Source organism: Spermophilus citellus (assembly GCF_964194105.1).
Source record: "Spermophilus citellus genome assembly, chromosome: 10".
Classification (NCBI taxonomy): domain Eukaryota; kingdom Metazoa; phylum Chordata; class Mammalia; order Rodentia; family Sciuridae; genus Spermophilus; species Spermophilus citellus.
Window position 1 is genome coordinate 71730101 of NC_138197.1, and position 24947 is coordinate 71755047.

Here is a 24947-nt window from a genome sequence, read left to right on the forward strand (position 1 = left end):
AACACTTTATTCATCCCTTGGCAGGGAGAGGGGGCATTGGCCCAAGCTAGTCAGCCAGTTGGGTGGGGAGGCTGGGATATGTTTATCTAAAATCCAGAGAGTACATACAGCACTGCTCATGCAGAAACAGGAAGGGAAGCAATAAGTTAAAAGCTATATAAGTTATGAAAAAATAATATATATTTCGTATATCTCATATCCCCACTGAGGATTTGCTCCCTTGGAAACCAATAAATAGCCCGAGAGAAAGCAGCAGCGAACACCCTCTTTGGGGACTTCAGGGATGAGTACATATAGCTGAGTTCCTGCTGACCAGGCTTGGAAGACCATCAGCGCCCCCGACAGGCCTGGAGGACCTCGAGGCCTAGGAGGGGCTGAGACCCTAAGGCATCCTGTCCTGGGAGATGAGAGGAGAGACAGGCTGGAAGAGTAGGTGAGGTGAGGGTGAGTAGAGGAGGGGAGGAGAGAAGGTGGCTTGTGAAGTGGGAAGCTGCAGCTGGCAGGGTCCCCTGCAAACCCTAAAGGTGAGGCCAAGAGAAAGAAACCAGGCTGCTCCTGCCCACCCCAGATGTTGTGGGCTGCACGGTTTTCTCTTTGGTGGAGCTGTTTTAAGACTGTCATTGGGGCACCACAGCCTGACCTCAAGGACTCCGAGAGGCTCCCAGACCTGCCTGGATTGTACCTCCTTCATGGCCCGATGGAGGCAGGCAGAGTGGGCATGGGGGGAAGAAGGGTCCAGGGGGGAAGAAGGATCCAGAGGGGGGAAAATGAAAGAGCTAGAAGCCCACAGGTGTGTGGTGTCCTGGATTCCTCAGGGAATGCAAAAGAGAGGAGGGCCAGACTGGCCCAGTGGAGAGAATAGGGACCCCTAGAAGTGGGATTCCTGGGAAATGAGTCATGGCAGGAGTGGGGCTATGGGTCTCCAGGGCCTTTGCACCAGAGCCAGGGTTGAGGTGGGAGAGAACTGGGCTGGGGGCAGAGAACTCAGATCCCAGGCCCTGTGGGGAGCCCTGGAATGACAGGGAGGTGAAGAGAGGGTCTAGTTCTCCTGCCTCAGGTCAGACTGCCATCTGGCTTCTGCTCCCAGGGAGCTGGCCATGGCCAGCAGAGCTTCTGGAATGACTGGGGGTGGGGGTGGGGGAGTTCTGCCTATGATCTCCTGGGAGGGACCAGAGAGAAAAGGGTTCAGGCCTCTGACCTCCAGGGCCTCCTCCCTCCACTCCCTAATACTGTCAGGTGTCTGGGAGCCCAAGTGCAGGAGAGCCAGGGGGTCCTCAGCATCCCACCTCTGCAGGGACTCCAGATACAGGATAGGGCCTGAGTGGCCCTCTCTGCTCAGCCCAGAGCCTGGGCTGAGCAGAGAGGGCAGCAGCCTCTGTTCTGAGATGGCGGCAAGGCAAGGCAAGGCTGGAGAGAGGAGTTAGGGGCAAGCACTGGACAAGGGACTTGAAGCACCTGGGTCTGAGCCCTGCACTGGAGGAGGAGCCTCAGAGGAGCAAGGAGGAGGACACAAACTGACCCCAAGTTCCAGTTTACCCAGCCAGGAAAACCTGTGGCCAGAAGGTGGGAAGGGGGACTGTGAGACATTGGCAGGGCGTGGAGCTGGGGATGCTCCACTCCACCCCGGCAACCCTCAAGAAGGCCGCCTCTGGCTGGAACCCTTCTCCTTTCTGTTCAGCATCCTGGTCTCATCTCCCCTTCCAACCTGGAGGCTCCAAGCTGCTTTCTTGAGTCCAGCTTAAGTCCCACCTGCTGCAGTGGGAGTGACCTGAGACTCCTGGGGTCCAGCTGTCTTAATCTGAGGCCTCAGACTCCTGGGAGAGGTACTTCTCTGACATTTCAGTGATTTTGATCACGGGCCCTCTGCGGTTCTTCTTCTTCCAGAAGGAGCCCTTGGAGTGGAGTGACTTGGAGGCAGCTATACGGGACACAAGGGGTGGGGGAGGGGAGGGGCTGGAGTTTTGGGAGCCACTTAAACAATGCCTTTAGGGTCATGATCCCCTGTACCCTGTGCCTCCCCACCATGGGTTCTTGGGGCAGGTGGACTCACCAACTCTAGGTCTGGATTGCACAGCACTGACCACGGTGGCTGAGGGCAAGTCCATTCTGTGTGGGAGGACATGGGGGTATGTGAAGGGAGATGTGGCTTTAGTTCCCTTGGGATTGGGGACCTGGGGACTGGTAAGTGGAGGGGATTCTTGGTTGTCACTTGCAGCCTTGGATTTGCCCTATGGTATGACCCTGGCCTGCCGGCTCTCTTTGCTTGTTCCCTCTTTCTTCTGTATACATGGCTAATCTTCCTGAACACTTGTTGACAGGCATTTGCAGGCATCCTCACGTTAACCCTCCCTACTGCAGGAGAGCCATGTTTACCATCAGCCCAGTTTTCAGATGGGGAATGTGAGAATTTAATTAATTGGACTGAGATCCCAGTAACTAGCTCAAGCTGGTCTGGAACCCAGGCTTGCCAGGCTCAGTGTGTCCTGCTGGAGGGGAGGCTGGCTCTGCCTGGCCTGGGCCTCCCTCAGCCCTCCCTCTCTCCAGCCCTGTCCTCACCGGCTCTCCTCGCCTTCCACCAGCTTGCGGTAGGTGGCAATCTCGATGTCCAGGGCCAGCTTGGTGTTCATCAGCTCCTGGTACTCGCGCAGCTGCCGCGCCATGTCCTGCTTGGCCTGCTGAAGGGCCCCCTCCAGTTGAGCCAGCTTGGCCTTGGCGTCCTGGAAGGCCAGCTCTCCCTGCTCCTCGGCTGCCTTGATGTTCTCCTCCAGTTTCAGGCACTGCACGCAGGACAGAGGGAGGGAGTTGGTGGACACAGAGGGAGGGAGGGAGCTGGCCGGGGCCGGGAGTCACCTCTGTCCTCGATGGCCTGTGTGTTCTGTGTGTGGGGCTAAGCAAGGTCATTTCTGGGTGTGGTAGCGCTTGCAGTGCAACAAGAGGGTGTTCAGTGAGAGCTAAAAAGGCCCTCTTCTAGGGTCAGAAGAGCTGCCTACAGGGTGGCACTTGCTCTGATGGCTTATCCTGGTTAGAAGCTGGGACTTAGGCTTCCAATCCCTTCTCTCTGATTGGTTGGTGAGGGCTCTAGGGGTGGGCCCTGGGTGTGCACTCTGGTTGCCCTCGTCTCCCATATGGCAGGCTGGGAAACCACAGAGGCACAGAGGCGACCTGCTCAGGGTCATTCATTTAGGTCTTGCATGTACTGAGCGTGTGTGAGTGTGACCATGTGTCTCCCCGCTTTCCTCCCTGCTCCCACCTGCAGGGGTTCTGCAGATACTCACGTGGCTCTTGACCGAGAGGATCTGGGACCGGAGCTTCTGGATGCGCACATTGAGATCAGCGATCTCGCAGCGGCTGCTCTGGAGGCTGTTCCCAAACTCTGCCGAGCGGGCAGCTTGCTCTTCCAGCTGGAAGGGATGGAGGAAGTCATGTGAGGGGTCGTTCACTGTGGCCCTCCCAGCACCCCTCACCCTCATCCCCATCTCTCAGTCCTCCTCTGCAGCCCTACTTCATGCCTGACTCCCTCCTGCCCCACCATGTGCCTCTGGGTGGCCTCTGCTGGGCCACTCTTGGTGAACCCCAATAGCTGTCCCTGCCTCTGGCCTGGTGCTGCTGGGGGACAGCACCACCAATGACCTCCAGGAGGCCATAGACCATGGCCTTCCCTCCTGGCCACTCCTCAGGGGCTGGCAGGTGCCCAGCTCCCATACCTGCTGTGAAATGCCCACCCATGCCTGCCCCACACATCCCCACTGCCCTCTCGGAGAACCTGAGGATCTGGAGCTGAGAGTGAGCTCAGCCGTCTCTAGAACAGCCCTTCCTAGGGTCCAGAGGGAGCCATCCCGCCCCACGTGGTCAGCCCCAAACCTGGCTGCGTGAGTACGCCTCGGCCTCCTCCAGGCTGCGGGCTGCGATGGCGTCATACTGGGCCTTCACCTCCTCCACGATGCCGCTCAGGTCGATGTGGCAGCGACTGTCCATGCCAACGGTCACTGACACATCCTTCACTTGGGCTGCCAGGTCCTTCATCTCCTGGCAGGGCACAGATGTGGAGGGCTCAGGGCTGGTGGGGAGGGCACGAGGCCCCTTAGCCACCCACAGTCCCTTCGTCCCCAGAGGCAATGGAGAGTGAGGCTGTTCCCCTCCAGTCTCCCTGGAGAGGTAATTGAAAGATACCCTCTCCCCAGCTCACTGCCCTCGGCCCACCTATGTAAAATGCTCCCTCTCTGAGCCGAGGAGAGGGCCAGGGAGGGGCTGGTGGTTCTAGAGGCCTTATTCCCTGTCTACCCACCATCTACCCAGTTGCTCTCTCCCTGGCTGGGACACCCTCCTCCTGGCTGATCGGGAAAAGGCCCAGGAAGCCATGCTACAGACTGGCAGCTGAGGCAGGTCCCTCTGCTTGCTGTTTTGTCACCATGCTCTGTGGCAAGCAGTTCTGCATGCCCCTACCCTGGTCCTCACTGGGTGAGAAGCTCCCTGAGAACCGGGCAGAGCCAAGTTCACCTCTGGAACCCCACGTCTGGCAAGGGTTCTTGAACGCATGAGGGAATGGAGGATGGGGAAGGGCAGGGTGAGGCTAGAAGAGGGCCAATCTGCCCTCGCCATCGCCTGACCTCTTTGAAAATGGGCCCAGCCTGTGAAAGGTGTTGCTGTGACTTTAGAGTCCCACCAGAGGCTCACTGCCCGCTCCCCCTCTGGCTGAGGAAGCTGGCCCTAAAGCATGACAATATTTTGATCTCCTTCCGGTCTCCAGAGCCCTCTGGAAATGGCAAAACCCACCACTTCCCTGAGGCTCACCCCAGGCCAGACAGTGCTGAGTGCTCTCACATATCCTCCTGGGTCATGGAGGAGGACAGTGGGTGGTGGAGACGGCTGAGAGGGGCACATAGGGACCTAGGGCTCTGTCCTTGTTGTTCCTATTCTGCTTTCATGAAGGGGCAAGGCCTAGAGCAGAAGCCTTCTCTGGTGTCTTCCTAGGCCCAGGCCGGCTTTCTTTTTTTTTTTTTTTTAGAGAGAATTTTAATATTTATTTTTTTAGTTATTGGCGGACACAACATCTTTGTTTGTATGTGGTGCTGAGAATCGAACCCGGGCCGCACGCATGCCAGGCGATCGCGCTACCGCCTGAGCCACATCCCCAGCCCCCCCAGGCCAGCTTTCTATGGCCCTGGCCTGCCAGCCTCAGGCTCAGGGGTGCATAGGGAAGCAAATAGGAATAGGGGTCTGCACAGAGGTTGCAAGGTGTCACCCTGAGTCTGGGCTGCTTCCCCTGGGACACTGAACAACAGGCTGGGCCTGGCAGGGCCTCAGTGTGGGAGGGAGGAGTAGGGGTGTGTAAACAGAGCATTGCAACCAGCATGTGCAGAGGGTGGGAGTCAGTTGGCCAAAGGGCCTCAGGGAGGCAGGGAGTTGCCAGGCAGAAGGGGGAGTGGCGCTGGGCTCTTTGCAGGCATGGGTCATGGGCCCACAGTCTACCCTTGACCTCTACTTCAGTCATCACATTTCAGTCAGTATTCCCAACCCGCTGATGGCCTCAAAAATATTTAAAACTCTGAATCAGGATCCAAACAAGGTCTGTACCTTGCCATTGGTCCACATGACCCCAAGTTTCTTTCTTTCTTTTTTGGTACTAGGAATTGAACTCAGGGGCTCTCAAACTACTGAGCCACATCCCCAGCCCTTTCTTGTATTTTATTTACAGACAGGGTCTCGCTGAGTTGCTTAGTGCCTCTCTAAGTTGCTGAGGCTGGCTTTGAACTCTTGATCCTCCTGCCTCCTGAGCCACTGGGATTACAGGTGTGCGCCACTGCACTTGGTTCCCAAGTTTCTTTTAATCTACTAACACCCCTCCATTTCTCTGTTTCCTTGTAATTTTTCTTATTGGAACAGGATTGTCTGCCTTGAGACTGTTCCCCACAGTCTGGATTTTTCCGATTGTACCCGTGACCATGTTTGTCATGTCCCCCACTTTGTATTAGCAGCTGGATCTGGAGGTTGGCTCTGGTCCAGGCTCAGCCATTTAGCCTATGGTTGCATTCTGACCCTGGCACCTGACTTTTGGGACCCCACCTTTCCATTATGGTTAAGTTATGGTGGATCCTCTGGCTTCTGTCCCTGTCGGGGGCTGATACTTCCAATCCATGACTTGTATCTTGGGGTTGTATCTAGGGATTAAGTATCTAGATACATGACTTATATCTAGGGACTAAGTAGATTCAGACAGGTTATGTGGGCAGCCATGAAGGACACCCTTCCCATCTGCTCACCTGCCATCTCTGCCCACCAGCACCTCCTGGTGACAAGGAGGGACTCCTGGAAAAGATAGCTTAGGTGGTGGCAGTCATTGTGAAGACCCTCTCGAGTATCCTGCCTTTGTCCTGGGGCTAGCAGGACCCTGAGCTCAGTGGCTAGCTGCCCTTTGGGGTCTCCTGCTGAGGGGTTTTGGTTGGTCTTCCAATAAACTTAACAGAAGTCTCTGGGCAGAGGCAGGCTAAGAGGCCAGCCCAGAACAAGGCTGAAAGTCACTGCAGACCCATGCTGCCCCTCTACTGCCCCTCTACTGCTCAGTATTCTTGTAACATGTCCTTTTTTTTTTTTTTTGAGATGGGGCCTCATTATGTTGCCCAGGGTAGCCTTGAACTCCTGGGCCCAAGCGATCCTCCTGCCTCAGTCTCCTGAGTAGCTGGAACTCCAGGTATAGACCACTGGGCCCAGCTATCCCCCAACACTTCTGACATGGAACCATCATGTTGGCAGGCGTGCCTAAGGGCAGATGGAGTTCCTTGGTAGAAGCATAATGAAGGTCAGTGAGCAGGGGATCCTGGATAGAACCCCAGCAGCACTTCCAGACCAGGACCAATTTGCCTTTTTATGTGGCTCAGAAAAAGGCCAGGCCACAGGACTGGGTTGATGGTTCAGAGGTAGAGAGCTTGCCTAGCATGTGTGAGGCACTGGGTTCAATCCTCAGCACCACATAAAAATAAATAAAGGTATGTGTCCACCCACAAGTAAAAGATAAATGTTTAAACAAACAAACAAAAAACAGCCAGGCCACTTCCAAGAGATACTTTAGGGGACTGCCCTGTCAGGGAGAAGGGATCTGCAAATCACAGCTGATAGAACAGCCTCAGAGCCTTTCTGGAAAGAGGCAGGCTTGGCAGGAGTGTGGTAAACGGAAGTAGGAAATGGAGTCAGAATATCTTCAGACCCGTCCGGACATGTTGGCCCCTGCCAAGAGCAGAAGGTATAACAATGCTTGCCTGTGTGGTGTGAAGGTGCCACCTTGGGATGGGCCCCCAGCACCACAAAGTTGGCAAGAATTAAGCCAAGGTACAGATTAGGGCCTGAGAAGACTACTGTATGTATGTGACCACTCTCAGAGGGTTTCCCACTGCAGGCTAGATGATGACACTCATGGGGTAACTTAGTGCTGATTAGCAAAATGTAGCACTTAAGCACACTGGACTCTGAATACTACCACCTCTTATTAATTAGATAACCCTGGCCGAGTTTTTAAACCTCTCTGAGTCTCCGTTTTTGTCTGTGAAATGGGTATAATTATAGAATTGAAACTAGCTAACGTTTATTAAATGTTTGCCATGTGCCAGCTACTGTTCTAAGTTCTTTAGGATCTATTAAAAAATAAATCCTTACGACAGCCTGGAGGGGTAGTGCTATTCTTCTTCCTATTTTAATGATGGAGATGTTGAGGCAGAGAGTGAGATTAAGACAATCTGGTCTGATTCACCTGCCATGTTTACTATGCCAGGATTCAAGTCCAAGCCGCTCTAAAATCCGTGCTTACTTAATCATTAGCCCTCATTCAGACTTGCTGGAGAGGATTAACTGAGATTAAGTCGGGAAAGCTCAAAACACAATACCTGGGCTGTAGTAGGTGCTCAATAGATAGCAACTACAGAGTCTATTGCTGTAACTGGTAAAGGTGACAGAGCTGAACAACAGGTCCAGGGGCAAAGCAGCCTATGCCTGGAGTGGCCACCCTGCCCATGCCATTTAGACAGTACTGTTCCTTCTGCAGGGATCTACCTGCTGGGAGGGGAGCTTGGCTGCAGGAGGTTGTCAACAGATTCCACAGTTAATCTCTCTGGAACCATAGCTCATGGGTGGGGCAGGCAGTGATCATGCTGGATGGATCCAAGTCCCCAGTGCACAAGGGAGCTGGAATGTTCTGCCAGAGCTGAGCAGAATGTGGACTTCTGCCAGCCCAGGGTCCTCTCACCCTGCCAGCTCTTGTCCCTGGAGGGGAGGGGCAGAGGGTGCAGAGAAGGCTGCAGTGTGCAGATGAGGCCCTGAGCAGATCATGTCATGGGGTCCTGCCCTGGGCTGGGAAGGGTTTTGCAGGTGTCCCTGTGTTGCGGGAGGGGAAGGCTGCTTTCTGGGGTATGGGATGGGCCTGGACAGCAATGCTTTTCTTTTTTTTTAAAATTTTTTTAATTTTTATTTTTTAGTTTTTGGCGGACACAACATCTTTGTTTGTATGTGGTGCTGAGGAGCGAACCTGGGCCACACACATGCCAGGCGAGCTCGCTACCGCTTGAGCCACATCCCCAGCCCAGCAATACTTTTCTGATTGATACAAACTAGAGTGGCCGGCCTTCTGGGGATACTTGGGTGCTGCCATGTTTTTCTGTAGCTGGCACGTGCTTGTGCTTAGACTTGCTCCGTCCAGCCTGTCATAGGTGATGCTGAGCACTGGAATGTGGCTAGTATAAACCGAGATAGACTGTAATTGTAAAAAATGCACTAGATGTTGAATATTTAGTATGAGACAAAGGATATAAGATAGCCCACTATTTTTTATATTGATTACAGATTGAAATAATCATATTTTGGCTATATTGGGTTGAAATACTATTAAAATTTTTTTGTTTCTTTTTTAAAAAATGTGGCTACTAGAAAATTTAGATATGGATCCTCTTCTAGTTCTGTTAGTGCTGTCTAGAGACCCACTGGGGTGGGGGATCTTTTTGGCAAATGGTCAGTGTTTTCCTCCTCATACTCAAGTGGAAAAGGGAGGGAAACACAGAACTTGTACCCCAAAGTCAACTTGCTACCTTGCTGCTTCCCAAAGTGACAATAACTGCTATCCAGTTGCCCCTCTCTATCCACGGGTTCCACATCTGAGGATTCGACCAACCATGGATGGAAAAATTGAACAGGTACAGACTTTTTTCCTGGCCATTATTCTCTAAAACAATACAGTGGAGCAACTACTATTGACACAGCACTGACATAGCATTATGTCTCCTAAGCAATCTAGGAATGGAAGGCTGTGGAAGGATGTGTTGTTATGTGCAGATGCTATGCCATGTTAAATGAAAAACTGAGTGTCCAGGGGCTGGGGATGTGCCTAGATCCTGGAACCAATTCCCTGAGGACACTGAGGGGCAGCTGTGATTCATGGTCACCTTCACTGCAGTCCCTGCTCCACAGTAGTCTTCTCACGGTACAAAGGGCACCCAACCCCCTGCACTGCCCCACCCCAGTGCCCATCACACTCAGATAAGGTCAAACTCTGTCTCAGAGTCCAAGACCCTGGATGAGCCCACCTGCTGGTTCTCCCTGACTCCTGGTTCCCACTCTGCCCTTCTGCTGTGACCACAGTGACTTCCTTCTCTCCCTTTAGTCACGAGCTCACTCCTGCCTTAGAAACTTCGCACAGTTCTTCCACTGGTGTGGACCTTCCCTGTCGTTGGGTCTTGGCTTGATTGTACCTCCTCAGAGAGGGCCCCTGGCCATAGCTCTGAAGGTCCTCTCTCCCAGCACTGTTGGGTCACCAGCTTCTTGGCAACCTGCCCTTAATGCCCTCCTGAGTGATCTCCCTCAGGGGCTTGTTCTTTTGCATGTCACCTGTCTCCTCTGACCTAGGTGGAGCTCTCCTGGTGAGGAGGGACTTCCCTGTCTTGCTCAGGCTGTGGGGGTAATGCTGGCGCCCAGTAGGCATGCCACAAATGCTTGTCTAATGGACAAGTGGGCTTAGCCTGCAGCACAACTCCACTACTGCTCAGTTACTCTTCCATTTTGCAGATGAGGATCCTGAGGCACAGAGAGGAGAAACAGGACGCTCACAGTTACAGAAGGGGTAAGCAAGGCTGAGTCAGGATCGGGGCCTTGCTTAGGGCTTGAACATGGAGCTTGCTGAGAGCAGGGGTGAGCAAAAATTTGGAAATGCTGGCTGATGCCTGCCAGGCCCACACCAGCCAGCAGAGTTTGGGCAAAGGGGCTCTCAGCCAACTTCTCAAGCCAGCTGGTGGGAGCCCTGCTCAGTCCCACAGGGCTTGCCGTGGCTGGGAAGGGCTCCCCTGGATAGGACACTTGCAGGGCTCTGATATGGGTGGGCCTGCAAGGGCTACCTTCCTGCTGCTCCCAAGGGAGATGGTATTCTCTCTGCTGTGCTACGTGCCATGGGAACAAACAGGTCTCAGTCCCACAGAGGCCCCAGGGGGCATGGAACCTGCTGGAAGGAACCGGGCCCATGCACAGATACAAGGTCTCACTTCCCTGTCCACAGGATGAGGCCATGAAGCTGTGGTCAGCAGCTCATGGGGTCCACAGCAGAACATTCTGATTGTGGTGGTGACTTTGATCTCTGCTCTGATCTTAACTTGAGTGCCACAGCTTGGCATCAGCAATGTGTGGCACCCAGTCTGCAGAGCCCTGTCAACCCCAGAAGTAATTCTGCCCACTCTTAGCTCAACCAAAGACACTCGTGGAAGGGCCTGTTGGTGCAGAAGTGTCACCTCTATAACTCAGACCCCTGAAAGAGGTGAGCTGGAGAGGAGGAACCCTGCAGGCACCGTGCAGAGGAGGGGCAGCATCTGGGAGCCGGCAGCAGGGCCATCTGATGACTGGACTGGTGGCACCAGAGGCCTTGCTGGGCCACTGTCCACTCAGGCTTAGCTGAGGACTCGGGAGACAAGCGAGAATGTATTCTAGAGGCTCCTTTGTCTGCACTGGTTGGATCATCTTTGTTCTGGCGGAAGCCAACTGTGAGTCCTCCCTGTTTAGCCCCAAAGGGGGAAGGTGAAATGCAAACCCAACAAAGCTAGAACTGGGGGTCCTTGTGGTTTAGGCTGCAGGGATTAAAGAGAGAGCAGTCTAAGCGGAAATGTTATTTGAGGGCCTTGGATTGAGGCCAGCCTCCTGATCTTTGCCCGAAGCATCTGGTCCCCATACCTTTGACACTCCGGCACACAGAGAAATAAGGTTCTCCCTGAGAGAGGGGCTTTGGGGCACCTACCCATGTTCCATGAAACGAGTAGCAAGGAGACACGTAGGACGATTGACATCAGGACATGAAGGGGCATGGGGCATTGTTATGTCTGTGGTTGGACCTCACGGCTGTTGGAGGCTCCCTACCTCTGGATGTCCTCCCATTCCCTGCACCCCTTGCCCGCGGCACTCAGCTCTTAGCTCGACAGGATGTGGGCCCCTTCTCACTCACCTGTTCGTAGATGGTTCTCATCAGCTCCACGAAGCTCTGTAGGCCTTTTAACTTGGTTTCCAGTTCAGTCCGTCGAAGACACTCAGCATCCAGGTCCTGGGGTTGGGAGCAGCGGTGAGAGATGGAGAGATGCTTGGGTTCCAGGCAGGACTGGGTAGGGGAACTTAGCTTCCTGGGTGAGAGTGTGGGGAGGTGATTCCCAGAGGAGATCTGGCTCAGAGCTTGGGTAAAGGGGCCAGGTGGGGACTAGAGTATCTGTCTGTCTGTCCCTGGGTCCTGGGACTTAAGCCCTTGGGGGCTTTGCTTGGGCACAGAGGTGATTCTGAGGGAAAGAGGGTGGGGGCCCATGAGGAAGGAGCCCTGGGGCGGGCTGGGCAGGCTACCTTCTTCAGTTGGACAAAGGTGAACTCCAGGTCTGTACGCTTGGAGATCTCGTCCTCATACCTGCAAGGGGGTGGTGGGGAGGGAGGAACTGCTTAACTGAATGTGGCGAGAGCTTGGGGTTGGTTAATTCCCTTTGGATGGGGCTCAGGGCCTCACCCTACTCAGTGCCTGTGCCAATTAGAAAAGCAGCCCATCCTTTGGGTGTCTTCTGTGACATGCCCCCACCTTCCTGGGACTACTCAGTTTTTTCCCACTAGCTCCTGTCCCTTCCTGGTTCTGCTGCATGATCACCTCCTCCAGGAAGCCTCTCCTGACTGTAGCCCTTTCTCATGCCCTGAGAATCTCAGGTTCAGACAAGCTGTGCTTCAGGATGGTGTCGTCCCCAGGCTCCCGCTCACAGCTCCCTCTCTCCCACCTCTGCTCCCTCCCTGCAGCCCCACCCTTCTTCCCTCTGCTTTTTGAGACAGTGGGAGGCCATCATGTTCCCTCCAAAGGGAGGATGGAAAGAGGATATTTTTGGACAAGGAACTCCCCGACCCCCACTTGGCAGCTTCCTCGTCTAGGGGTGTCTGTGCAGTGGCCGACAGCACCAGAGCTCTCTTCTCTGTCAAGGCCACCTCATGTTGGCAACAAGAATCACATTGCAAATGAGTGTGGTGGCACATGCCTATAATCCCATCAGTTTGGGAGGCTGAGGCAGGAGGATCACAAGTTCAAAGCCAGCCTCAGCAAAAGTGAGGCACTAAGCAACTCAGTGAGACCCTGTCTCTAAATAAAATACAAATAGGCCTGGGGATGTGGCTCAGGGTTGAGTGCCCCTGAATTCAATACCTGGTACCAAAAAAAAAAAAAAAAAAAAAAAAATCCTATTGCTCCAGGGGACAGGATTCTTCCATCCCTGACCTGACCCTCTTCCTCCAATCAAGATGTTTGTCTTGGCCATCTGGGTTGGTAGTGTCTGCTGACAGCCCCTGCTGGCCCTAGCATACACAGGATTATGTGGCTTCTTCCATCTTCCCTCCCCTCTAGGGAAAGCCTGAATCAGGGGAAGCTCTCAGTTCAGCCACCTGCCACCTGCCCCAGTCCCTGACCTCATAGCCAGGATGGTGTTGTCCATATCCTTTGTCTGCTGGCTGGACCTGCCACACCGCCATGCCTTCCTGTTCACCAGCCACCCGGGGAGCTGAGGAGAGTGGACCTCAGGGTGGTGAGGACCCACAGGGCACTTAGGTCTCTGGATCTCAGGGTGCTGAGTGCACAGGCTGTCCCTGGCCATGCCTTAGCTTCCAAGAATCTGTGAGAAGCTCTAGGATGTAGGTCACAGGGGCTGGGCAGAGAGGTGGGCCAGGATAACAAATGTCCACAAACACCCTGACGAGAGACGGGTGTGACCTGTGCCCTGGGCCACCTCCTTCCTGTGCTGGGTGCCCTCTACAGCCTCCCCTATGACCCTCAGAGCCCTAGCTTGGGAGGTCCTATGGGTCTTTTGTGTGTGTGTGTGTGTGTGTGTGTGTGGTGCTAGGCCCTGTGCATGCAGGGCAAGCACTCTACCAACTGAGCTACATCCCCAGCCCTCTATGGGTCCCATTTGACAGATGAAGAAACAGGCTCAGAGAAGGGCTGGGTGTGCTGGCTAAGCAGGGACTCAAGTCCTGGCTTCCCTGATGACTTGCTGTGTGGCCTTCGGTAGGCTACTGTGTGTGTGCCTTAGTCATGATAATGGAGATGTGGATGGGGGTGTTGGCTCCTCCTTTTATAAGGAAGCAAACAGAGGCCCAGAGAGGTCAGGGTTTGCTCCTCCTTTTATAAGGAAGCAAACAGAGGCCCAGAGAGGTCAGGGTTTGACCCAAAAGGTTAGGGCACAGTGTTCCCAGCAGAGCCTGGCACTCAGGAAACTCCAAGGCTTGGCCCCTCCGTCTTGGTCTCTCCCATCCTCAGACAGAAGCCTCCAGAAGCCTCACTGTGGAACCAGAGTGGCTCTGCAGGCCTCCGGCAGATCATCAGGGATGGGCTAACTTGAACAGGCTTCCCCCTGAAATCTGGGGGAGTCTGAGGACCTCCAAGGCCTGGGGGTGCTGAGCCCTCCCCCATCCTTTCTGGGTAGCAAAGTCCTGCCTGCCTAGGGGCAGGATATGGGGGACAGCAGTCTTGGGGGGCCCAGGTATCTCACCCCTCTCTGCCCTTTCCTTCCTCCCCACCAGAGGTCCCCATCATCCACCCTCTGACCTTCACCTGTCCCATGAAGTAATTCCTATTGCTTGGAGCCTGCTGACTTATTTGTTAACTATGTCCCTTGAAAAACCTTAGGAGGGGATCTTAGGCCTTGGACTGGGAGCACTGGGTCTCATCCGCCTCCCACCCCCTTGAAGATGTCCTTGCTGGGGGAGTTGGGAGGTAATGGGTATTTCCAGGCCATTCCTTGCAGATCTGCCAATAGAGGCCACCAAGGACCCTGGAGAACATATACAGGGGAGTATAGTGACTATCTTGCCAGAGAAGGACACAGGAAGTATGGGAACCTGAGGAGACTCCTCATGGCCTGTTGCCTAGGCTGGGCTTGCCCTGGCCCTCCATGGCCTGGCCAGGGGAGGCTGCTGGCACAGCAGGTGCACTGGGCTGAGGCCAGACACTGTCTGAGGCTAGTTCCTAGTCCCCCTGAGGCTATTGCTGGGTCATCCCCAGTCTGTATGAATTAGAAAGAAAGGGGGTGTGTGACCCACCTCAGCTCTCACGGCCTGATGCTCAACTGATCTCAGCCCCTCAATGGCCTGCTCTTGTCATTAAGCAGCTTGCACAACTGTAGGCGGTGTCCCTGAGTCACTTACTGTGTGGGCTTGGGCAAGTCGCTTCCCCTTGCTGGGCCTTGGCTTTGTCCTTAGCAAATAGAAAAGTTAGATGATCCAATCCTTGGGGACCCTGCTACCTCCAGGCCCTTGAAAGTCTCTCTCCCCACAGAGGCTTAGGTGACACCTTATCCCCAATTTCACCCTATTTCTCTGCCAGTCTGCCAGCTCCCAGTTCCCAAACCCGTTCTCAGGCTTGTCACACCTGCACCCCTCTCCCCGGTAACTTGTTTATTTCTGGGAGCAAGGCTGATCTCATCGCCTGGAGAGGCCAGGCACAGCCCCTCCCTGCTAGGGCTCCACCTGGCGTCGCCTGCCTCCTGGAGGCCCCAGGCTCTGCACAGCTAGGCTGCAGCTCCCTGGCTCTGGCCTGCAGACCCAGGAACCTTGCCACCAGACCCAGTTTTCTCCTCTGCCTACTGAAGTGGGTTCCCTATCCAGAGAGGGAACAAGAAGAAGCCCTGAGCCTAATCTGTAATTCAGACAGCAGGCGGATGGAAACAAGGGCCAGGCAGGGGCTGAGCCAGATGAAAACAACGGGTGGTGTTTGTACAGGACTCCCAGCTCCACCGTGCTCCCACAGACACCATCTGGCTGGGCTGCTGGGAGAGCCTGTGCGTGGCAAGCGGAGTTGTGGGCTTAGCATGTGCGGCCACGTGCCTGAGGACAAACCCTGACCTCTCTGGGCCTCTGTTTGCTTCCTTATAAAAGGAGGAGCCAACACCCCCATCCAGCTCTGCCATTCTCTGATCCTTTGAAGGTCAGAGACCTACTAGGGACCAGTGAAATGGGTGGTGGATTCTGGAAACTGCCATGGCTCCATCAGATGCTGGGCAGTTGGACAGTTCAGAATGGACTATCAGATACCTGGGAGGGTAAGGCTCCAGGAGAGGCCCGGATTCCTGGCTTCCTGGACAGGCTGCCTCCCCACTAGCCCTGCCAGGATAGCTGCTCCAGAGAATGCAGGCCTGGCCACCAATTGACAGGACTTAGGGCTGGGCTGCACTGGAGGGAGGGAGATGGGGGTCCAGCCATACTCCATCCTTCCCTCACCTTGACTGGGGGGACCTCAGAAAGAGACAAGACCCAAGTTTAGGGGTACAGGAACATAGCCTCTCTGCTCTGCCTCAGCCTCCTTGTTCCTAAAGCCCTGCCCTTGATGTGGTCAGAGGGGGTCACCTGTCCACTAAGTCACCCAAGTGCCTATTCTGTCCTCCTAGACCACAGGCAGAAACTGGCTCTAGGCCAGTTCAGTTCAGCAAACCCAAGTCAAGCTCTGAGCTGGGGACTTCAGACTTCAAGGGCATGGAAAGCTGCCCTCATTATTTCCACACACCACGCTGACCTCTTGTCTGCCTCTGCCTGGCCTCAGGTTGGAATCAACCACCATCATTCCCATTTCACAGAGGAGGAAACCGAGGTTCAGGCATTAAGCCACTTGCTCAAGGTCACAAAGCTCGTGAGGGTGGGGGAGGGGATTAATGGCCCACAGGGTCTAAAGGCCAGGACTGGGCCATAACCATTGGGAAGTACCGCCCACCCACTGTGGGTTGGCCTGTCTGTCCCACTAGGTTGCCAAAACATCTTGCAGGTGGGGACTGTGTTTTCTTTACTTCCCCCATTCTGGGGCCACCCTGATGCCTGGCAAGTGTGACCTGTAGGGGATTGCATTTTTATTAAAATAAAACCCACCTTTTTGTCCCCTGCCTATGCCTGGCTGCTTCCCCTCGTTTTTTTTATCCTACCGAGATAAAAATCCAAAGCCACACCCAAGCAGAAAGTCAGCTGTCTTTCTTCTGGTGACGTCATGTCCCGCCTCAGTTTGGTGTGGGGGGGCCCAGGCAAGCGTGTTTGCAAGGTGCACGTGGGGGCTGCTCAGGCCACGCTGTGGGTTGTGGTAGTACCCAGGGACCAGAAAGCACAGGGTCCAGCTGTGATCCAGTGCAAGAATGGCCTTGCTGTAAGGATCACCACGGGGGAGGGGTGGCTGCAGGATCACTGCTGCATCCCTAGTATTTATAATGGCACCTGGCAGGCGTGAGGCCCTCCATCAGTATGAATGTCTCCTAACTTTCTTTCCCCTTTCTCCGGCTTGAGTACGGCTTGGTTCCCACCTTCAATCCCTGCCCATGGCTTCCCTAGGGTGTGCCGGGACCTACCTGATTCGAAACTCCTCCACCTTCTCCAGCACCTGCAGCAGGTTGGCCTCTAGCTGTCCCCGCTCCTGGCTCACTTTGCGCAGCTCCTCCTGCAGCCGCCCCTGGTACGCCTCGTAGTGGTGCCCCAGGTCGAAGGTGCCCGAGTCCTGGCCCTGCAGGAAGCTCCAGCGGGTCTCCAGCAGCTGGTTGCGCTGTTCCAGAGCCTGTACCTGGGAGGACAGGAGAGAGAAGAGCGGGCTAGGGCGGGGCCCATCTGGGGTGCCCCTGGGCCCCAGGGGGGCTTCCCGAGGAGGAAGTGGTGGTTCATCTGCCGCCGGCATCCACTGGGGCTGCTGAAGCATTCAGAGCGGCACCTCCAGTGACTGATTGTTCCAGCTACAGATGCTGAGATAAGAGAGAATCAAGGTGGAGCCAATTAGCAGAGGCTTCCTAGGGCAGGGCGCTTAGATGAGGGAGGGGGAGCGAGCGCCCCCGGGGGACTTCCTGGGCTGGCTTCTGCCTTCAGTTCCAGCCCGGTTGGCCTTGAGGATGAAGACCCCGAGGACTCTCAAGCTCCGGCTCCTACGGGGGCTCCTGTGCCCCATGACCCATAGCCGGGCCACCAGCAGGCTGTCAGAGTCCTCCCCTGGTCTAGCCCAGCCTGGCCTGGGGCTTCCTCTAACCTCTTCTTTGCCCTGCTGCCCTCTCTGGGCTCAGCGGGTCTTGGCACTCTCCTGCCCACAGCCCCAGCCCTGCCTGTTGTGCCCCTCCTCCCTGTGGGTGCTCGAGGCAGTCCACCTGCAGGAAGCCTCCAGCAGGACCTCAGTTTATCTGCTTCTCCTCTGTCCTGGCCACCTGTCAGCCTGGGATCCTCCCAGGACCTGGGTAGGCCACTGTGGTGGGAGGGATGCTCCTGGACCGTGGGCTGTGTTTTGTCATGAGGACACAGTGACTGGTGGGCCAGTGACTGTGTTCTGTATGAACACAGGCAAGCAGCTGGGTCCCTCCCACCCCTGCTGGAGCGGCTGGCCTGGCAGGGAGAGCTGCCAGCAGCCTTTCGGCTCAGCTGATCTGTATTCTTCATTTACAGGGGGTGACTTGTCACAGAGTGATTGATGGCCAACCTTTCCGGACAGGCCCCACTACTGGCTGCTGCCCACCCGGACCTTTGGGGGCTCCCTTTGCCTCCTCTCTGGCCACCCTGTGTACCTCCCCAGGTTTCCTGTTTCTCCCTGAGAGGCCTGGATGACCTTGGCAAGCTTGGATGACCTTGGCAAGCCTCCTTTGAACTTCACAGCAGGTAACAGCTGCAGGAAGACTTGAGAGATGGCATTTGAGAGCTGCCTAGCTCCCATCTGTACTGGTAGGTTCTGCTTAAGCCTACTGCACGCTGTAGCTATAGCTAAACAGGTTCAGTAGGGATGGAGGTCAAGAGGGTTCTGCCCTGCTTTGTGTGTGTGAGAGGACGCGCTGGGGGGGAGGTATCTGCTCACCCCACCTTCCCTCCGTTTTGACAAGCAAGAGTCCCATGTTGACACTGAGGGTGGGGTGGGAAGAGAGATGTGAGGTTCCTTCCTCCACCCACGAACAATAGAAAACCTTCACACCAGGAAGTTCTTCCCTTAGTCTAACCCCAGTGCTCTGTGCTTCACCTCTAGTCTGCTGAGAGAGAGAGTGGCTGGCCAGTCCAGCCTGAGGGCACTTGTGGTCTTAGGGGATTAGGGGTAGCCTTCTGTCTCCCACTGTCCTTGGGAGAGTCTCTTGTTGTCTCAGTGGGTGGGGCTGGAATCTCACCTCCCACCCAGGTCCCTCTCTACAGAAAGGCTCCTCCCTCTAGGAACAAAGGCCTCCAGAGCGCCCTAAGAGGTGCCAGTCTTTCCACGCCCTCCGCTCTCATCCTCCTCTCTGCTCTGGCTGAGCCCTCGCCTTTAGATCATATAGGAGCTCGGAGAGCCAATGTCTGTCTCATCTGCCTCCCCATTTTTTTAAAAAATATTTTTTAATGGTAGATGGACACAATACCTTTATTTTATTTATTTATGTGTGGTGCTGACGATCGAACCCAGGGCCTCACACATGCTAGGCGAGCGCTCACCACTGAGCCCCAGCCCCAGCCCCCTGCCGCCCCATTTGGTAGACAAGGAAACCCAGGGCACAGGCTGTGGGGAGAGATGTTCTAGGGGGAACTGAACAGCCTAAGCTGGAGCTCCTGCTGGTGCTGGGGACTGCTGTGGGGGAGGACCACCTAGGGGCTTCTGGTCCCCAAGCCCACAGGGCAGCACCTCTGGAGGAGGCAGGTCCTATTCCTCTGGGGAGGGCATCAAGTCCCCTGCCTTCAGTCAAGGAGCCCCTGAGTGCTGGTCTCTGTTCTGCATTCAGACAGGGGGATGACTCCAGGGACTTCCCGTGGTCACCTAGGCCAGGGGAAGATATGGTCCCCTTTCCACTGGGTCCAGGCATTTCACCACTGCTCTCCATGGCCTCCTTCCCCCAGCCTCAGACAGTCCTTCTCTTGTCTACTCTGCCTCTCTTGCGCATGTGTGGAGCTATGAGGCCCAGCAGCAGCCCCTGCTGGGTGTGGACGCTGCCCTCTCTCCCTCACTCCTCTTGTTGCTACTTCTCAGCTCCCTGTCTCATGATGGGACCTTGCTAGTCCCTCCACTGGCAGGAGCTCAGGGCTACCTAGAGAGTAGAGCAGTATTGAGCCATGGAATACAAAGCACAGAGAGGGTAAGTGGCTTACCCAAGGAAACACAGCTAACAAAGGGAAGAAACAACACTGCTTCAGGGCTTCTCTGCCAACCTGGAAGTTTACCTGACCCCCTACTCCTGCAGCACTCTGGTCTCTCTCTATGCCTCAGAGGGACTGGAAGGGGTGTGGAGTGGGTATCCCCTTTCCATCTCTTGGCTCCGAGCCCTCATCCTTTCACTGATCACAGCATCTTGGGAGGGGCCCTCCCTCCTCTGTTCTCCAGGGAGTGAGTTCTAGGAGCTCCCTGGGCTAGGCCCATTTTATTTGATTTTTAGAATTTAACAGTTACAAAGCACTTGCCATGTGTCAAGTGTGTTCTTACTGCTTCTCAAAAATTATCCCATTTGGTGGACAAGCCCATTCCACTGAAGTGCATTGAGGCACAGAGAGGTTAAGTAATGTGTCTGCTCTGCCTGATGACGCAGCTGGCCAGCTGTGGGGCCAGGATTTACACCTACTACGGTGCTCCACATTTCCCTTTCTTAATCGCTGCTGCATGTGCTAGAGCCCTCCCAGCCATTACTAGGGCTCCCTAGGGCAGAGTCCCAGCAACCAGGGACCCCAAACCTGGCACCTCTATCTCCCTTCATCCTGCAGGAAGGACACCCCATCTCCTAACCCTTGAGGGTTGGGAGGCTCTGTTTCTGCTAAAGATCTCCGAGGGCATTGCCCTGGCCCTAAGGGCCCCTCCTGATGCCTACACTCATTTGCTCTCACCCTGTCCCCACGCAGAGGCACAGGGTGAACGCAGCACTGGCACTGGAGGGAGGAAAGACATTTGAGGGAGAAAAGCCACCCAACGGAGCCAAATTACATAGTCAGCTAAGCATTCCTTTTAAGGGATTAACTGGAGACCTGCCTCCTCCCCAGGGCAGAGGCTCTCTGAGGAAAATCAGCCAGCAGCAGGGGCTCTGTGTACCCAGGGGTGTGGGAAGGGAGGTTTTGCCTTGGTAGATGGCTCTTTCCTCTCCACTGACCCCCCTCTGGGCATCCAGATGTGGACCAAAAACCTCTGCTATAGGAACATGAATGGAGGAAGACAGGATTCCCACCTCAGAGACCCCTGGTTCTGTCTCATCAACCTGCATTCAAATCTAAACTGTACCATTTGCTGGTTGCTTGACCTTGGGCCAGTACTTTGACCTTCTCTGGCCCTTAGTTTCCTCATCTATCAGTTGGGGAAATAACAGCCACTGCTGTGTGGGTTCAATGTCGCTGCATTGCCAAGTACCCACTGAGGGCCTCGCACTAGCAGATGTTCCATGCATGCCACTGTTTTCCCTGCGCCCCTCTCTGCAAGCTCCCATCTCATGGGGACAACTGGCCTGTGCAGAAGAACACAGAGTCAGAACCATGATGAGGGAAAGGACTGAGCTGAAACAAAAGGCTGTTTTTTCTTTTCTTCTTCTTCTTTTTTTAAACTGGGAGGATCAGAGAGATAGTTTTCCTCCTCTGTGAAATGGGCATACAATGATCTTCTTTTAGAGGGTTTTTGGGGGAAATAGAGATGCATATGTAAAGCATCCAGCCCAATGCCCAGCGCAGAGGGCATCAGTGCAGCTGTGGATATTGTGATGGTTATTCTTGGGCAGCGCAGGAGGGAGCAGAGTTGGGAGGACCGGTCAGAAGTTTTTTGGAGATGAGTAATAGCAGATTTGGGAGGTAAACAAGACTTCCTGAGGAACTCCTTTGCTCTGGGGGCAGAGATGGGTATGAGGACCCTAAACCAGCTATGGACGGTGGAGTCTAGGAAATGGGGAGAGTGGTATGGGGGACTGGCCCCTTCTACCCAGTTGGCTGCCTGCTGGCTGCCTACTTCTGACCCGAGGCATCCGTTCCTGCATTCCTATCTCCTGACTACCCAAGCTGCATCTCCCCTCCCGCGCGGCCCCAGCAGCAGCCTCCTTCCGGCAGAACCACACACCCCTGCCAGCTCTTCTGATTGGGGAAGCTAAGCAGAGTTGCGTTGAGAGAGATGCCGCAGGCCCAGAGGCTTGAGGGATGGACAAGAGTAGGACCTTCGGAGGTCATCTCCACGGTCCACTTGCCTGGAGGACTGCAGACCACGCCTCCACGAACCTCCCAGGGAGGAGACATTCCCTTGGTCAAGCTCAGGGCTCCTCTCTAGTTTGCTACGGGGGAAGGATGACCCCAGGCCACGAGCATGTTCTTATCCAGACATCGTCAGAGGCCATCCTGAAGTCCCTTTGCCCCCCCCCCCCCACTCCGGGATGGACCAGGACCTCCCTCCCTTTGTCCCTGCTCAGAGTTCGCCCGCCGCGTTAGCAATGCTGCCTCCCCATTGGCTGGGGGCAGGGGCGGGGCATGATGTCCAACTCTGGGGGAAATAGAGCTCCGCCTCCTGCCCAGGCCTGGCGGTCCTTGGCTTTTGGTTCCCCCTCCTACTTCTGCTCACCTTGCCAATCAGGGAGGCAAATTTGTCATTGAGGACCTTCATCTCCTCCTTCTCCTGGTTCTTCTGCTGCTGGATGGCTGGGTCCACTTTGAGGTCCAGGGGCACCAGCAGGCTGGGGTTCACGGTCACCTTCGGGATGGTGCCAGCTGGCCAGCAGCCTGTGAGGCTTCGGGAGCTGAAGCCTGGCACAGGGGGCCCGCAGCTGCCCCATCCTGACGTTCCAGGCCGGGGGCTGCCCGCTGGGGTCACCTCACAGCCGCTGAGGCTGCTGAAACCAACCACGCAGGACTGGCAGGCCATGGTGGCCCCCCGGCCTGGGAGCGGGAGGGCCCAGGGATGAGCGAGTGAGCCTCGGGGTGGAGGAGGGCGGCAGGCGGCTGCCTCCTGTCGCAGCCAGGGCAGGCTGGGGACTGAGGTGCAAACACCTGTCGCACAGTGCTCATTACCTGCGGGAGGGCGGGACGCCTTCAGCCCGACCAACCTGTTAGATGACGTGTTGCTCTTGCTCCTCCCCCGCCACCACCACGCGCTCTCTCCCCAGCCCGGGATCTGCCTGGCTGAGAGGGCTGGTCCCGGCCAAGGGAGCAGGACCCGGCCTGGGGAGGGGGGCAGGCTGGCTGGCTGGGTTGGGAGTGGGGAAGCAGCATGAAGAAGGTTTAATAGGAAGGAGAGAGAGAGAGAGAGAGGAGAGAGAGAGAGAGACTGTCACCACCGAGCTCATGCATACCTAAGGGTTGACGTAACTGGGCTCACATACTTCTGGAAAAGATGAGGCAAGCGCTGCTGCCAGAGCTCCCTGGCACCATGCCAGCCTGGCATCAGAAAACAGCACCTTTATTATTTATATTATTTTTTTCTAGCTGCCAAAGAGCCTCCCTGGTTTATCTTTCTCCCTTCCTTCCTGTCTTCGCTCAATACTGAGGACCTGCTAAGTGTACCCCTCTGTCTCATGGCTGGAGGAAGAGAGAGTCAAGGCCAGAGTCCTTGGCTTTGGGAAAGTTCGATTGGGTTCAAGACATCTTGGCTGCTCACTTCTCTTGGGACCTTGGGCCGGTTACTTGATTTTGTCCTCATTTGTAAATTGTGGATGAAAAGCCAGGTTGTGGGAAGGTCATCCTAGGCAGAGCCCTGGGTGGCCGCAGTACAGGGTGCTCATAGCCGAGACAGCCCGCATCGGGGCCCAGGGCTGTGAGAACACTTCCCTGCTGCCTCCATCTCCAGTTTCCCATTCCTTCTTCCTCACTCCTCCGGCTCCTTTGGCCTCTTTCATATTCAATAGGAAGGAGAATGAGAAGAAAACATATGACCCCATGGAGTCTCCGTGGGACAGTAGAAGGTTCCCCAGCTGGTGCTTTTCCTGCCTTCCCCATGCACCCACTTCCAGGACATCGCCCGCTCTCTGGTCTAGCCTCTTCCTTCCTGGCCTGATGGCCTGGTGACCTGGTAGCTTGGTAGCTGTTTCTGTGTGTCCTCCCTGGACCTGACACACCACCCTTAAGCAGAGAGAGGCATGTCTCTGGGAGATGGTCAGAGATGGAGGGGTCTGTGTCCCCACTGGGACCATCAGAAGTCCTGAGGGGTTCTTGCTTGCCAAGTTGCATTGCCACCCTGGGCCTCTGCCCCCCATCCAGACCTCTTTCCCACAAGTGGCTCAATAGGACACATAAACTCGGGACTCTGCACCAAGTCTCTGATTCATCTGGATCCTGGATCCCAGGTTCTGCTCCTGGGTGGGTTGGTGAGGGACTTCTGGGTGACTGGGTATCTGCAACAGTATCTGTCTCCACTTCTGTCACCTGCTGCCCTACCCCATTCAACAGCCACTTGCAGGGCCATCCCAGCTTCCCACCATCTTTACCCTGGCCTGGTATCAAAATGGCATGTGGTCAGACATAGCACCTTGATCTCCCCTCCCCTGCTCACCCCTGCATGCTCCGTGGGGGAAGGAGGGGACAGGTAAAGGCATCTGGGCTCTGCCAAGGCCACAATAGCTGTGGATATGTCAGGCATGTCCCAAATATTATCTTGGTCCTCACTACAACCACCACTTGAGGTAGATGCTTGAATTCATCACCCCTCCCTGCCACCATTTTCTAAGGAGAAGATGGGTGGAGTTAGGTGCCTGGTTCTAGGGCACACATTTTGTCAGTGATGGGTTTGGATGTAGAGATGTCTGGATTAGGGGCTCTTTCCCTTACCTTAGCTTCTAAGTTCTGGTAGAAAAGGGAGTTGGCTTGTTCTCAGCATTCAGCCTGAGTCAGGGTAGTCCCCTGCCTAATTCTCCTTCAGCTGGATGCCTAGCTCTCAGAAGTGTCTCGGTGCAGCTTAAATCTCCTATTTCTTTCTGACTTCCATTGGCCTCAGTCAGCTCCCGAGCATTGAGAAGTCACAGTTCATTGCCAAGCCCCTAGTTTTTAGGCTAGCCTTTTGGGACTTGTCTCTGGGGACCAAGCATGATATGGCTTTTCCTGGGGGGGGTGTGTGTCCTCATCTCTGTGGAAGAATGGAGGACATGGGCCAGAGAAGAAGCAGCAGGTGGGTCCCCACATCTCTGTCCCGCTGTGCATGTCCTATCATCCCTTAGGAGGGATCTTTAACTGTCACAGCTCTGGCTGCCAAACAGGAACAGCAGCAGAAAATCCCCAAACAAACAAAACTCCACGGAACTGCCTAGCCCTGCCTCCTTCTCCCTTCCCTTGCTCATCCCGTACCCTCTTTCCTCCCCTATCTCCACCCACGCCTCCCTCTGCTACTTGGGGTTCATCTGATCTAGGCCACTGTCTCTGACCGTGGGTTCCTCTACCACAGTCAGTGGGGATCTCCATCCTCACTGAGGATCTGAGATGGCCCTTTTCTGGCCTTTGTAAGAAGCTTGACCACCTGGGGGTTCAGCAGAAATCCTGGGGGAGCTGGATTCTGACTGCAGGCATCTCATACCTTCTGATACTCTGGTAGC

At 55.2% G+C, this 24947-nt stretch overlaps 1 protein-coding gene and 1 long non-coding RNA gene across 3 annotated transcripts in view; one reads left to right on the forward strand and one right to left on the reverse strand.

Annotated features, from left to right (window-relative positions):
* On the reverse strand, positions 1–22671 carry KRT80 (keratin 80). 2 transcript variants are annotated; one of them, XM_081309135.1, is made up of 9 exons: positions 21992–22671; positions 16845–17053; positions 11842–11902; positions 11459–11554; positions 3862–4026; positions 3276–3401; positions 2557–2777; positions 2051–2106; positions 1–1918 (listed from the first exon to the last, which is right to left on the reverse strand). In XM_081309135.1, the coding sequence occupies exons 1-9, from the start codon at positions 22289–22291 to the stop codon at positions 1794–1796; spliced, it is 1359 nt and encodes a 452-aa protein (XP_081165261.1). In that variant the 5' UTR covers positions 22292–22671; the 3' UTR covers positions 1–1793. The 2 variants fall into 2 exon arrangements, with proteins under 2 accessions (XP_081165261.1, XP_081165260.1); XM_081309134.1 differs by having other exon boundaries at positions 1784–1953; positions 21992–22433.
* Positions 8900–24947, forward strand: part of LOC308657445 — a 22460-nt gene continuing 6412 nt past the window's right edge. Inside the window, exons 1-3 of the long non-coding RNA XR_014023925.1 lie at positions 8900–9460; positions 10042–10096; positions 17914–18186. This is a non-coding gene — a long non-coding RNA (uncharacterized lncRNA). The remainder of the gene's footprint in view (positions 9461–10041; positions 10097–17913; positions 18187–24947) is intronic.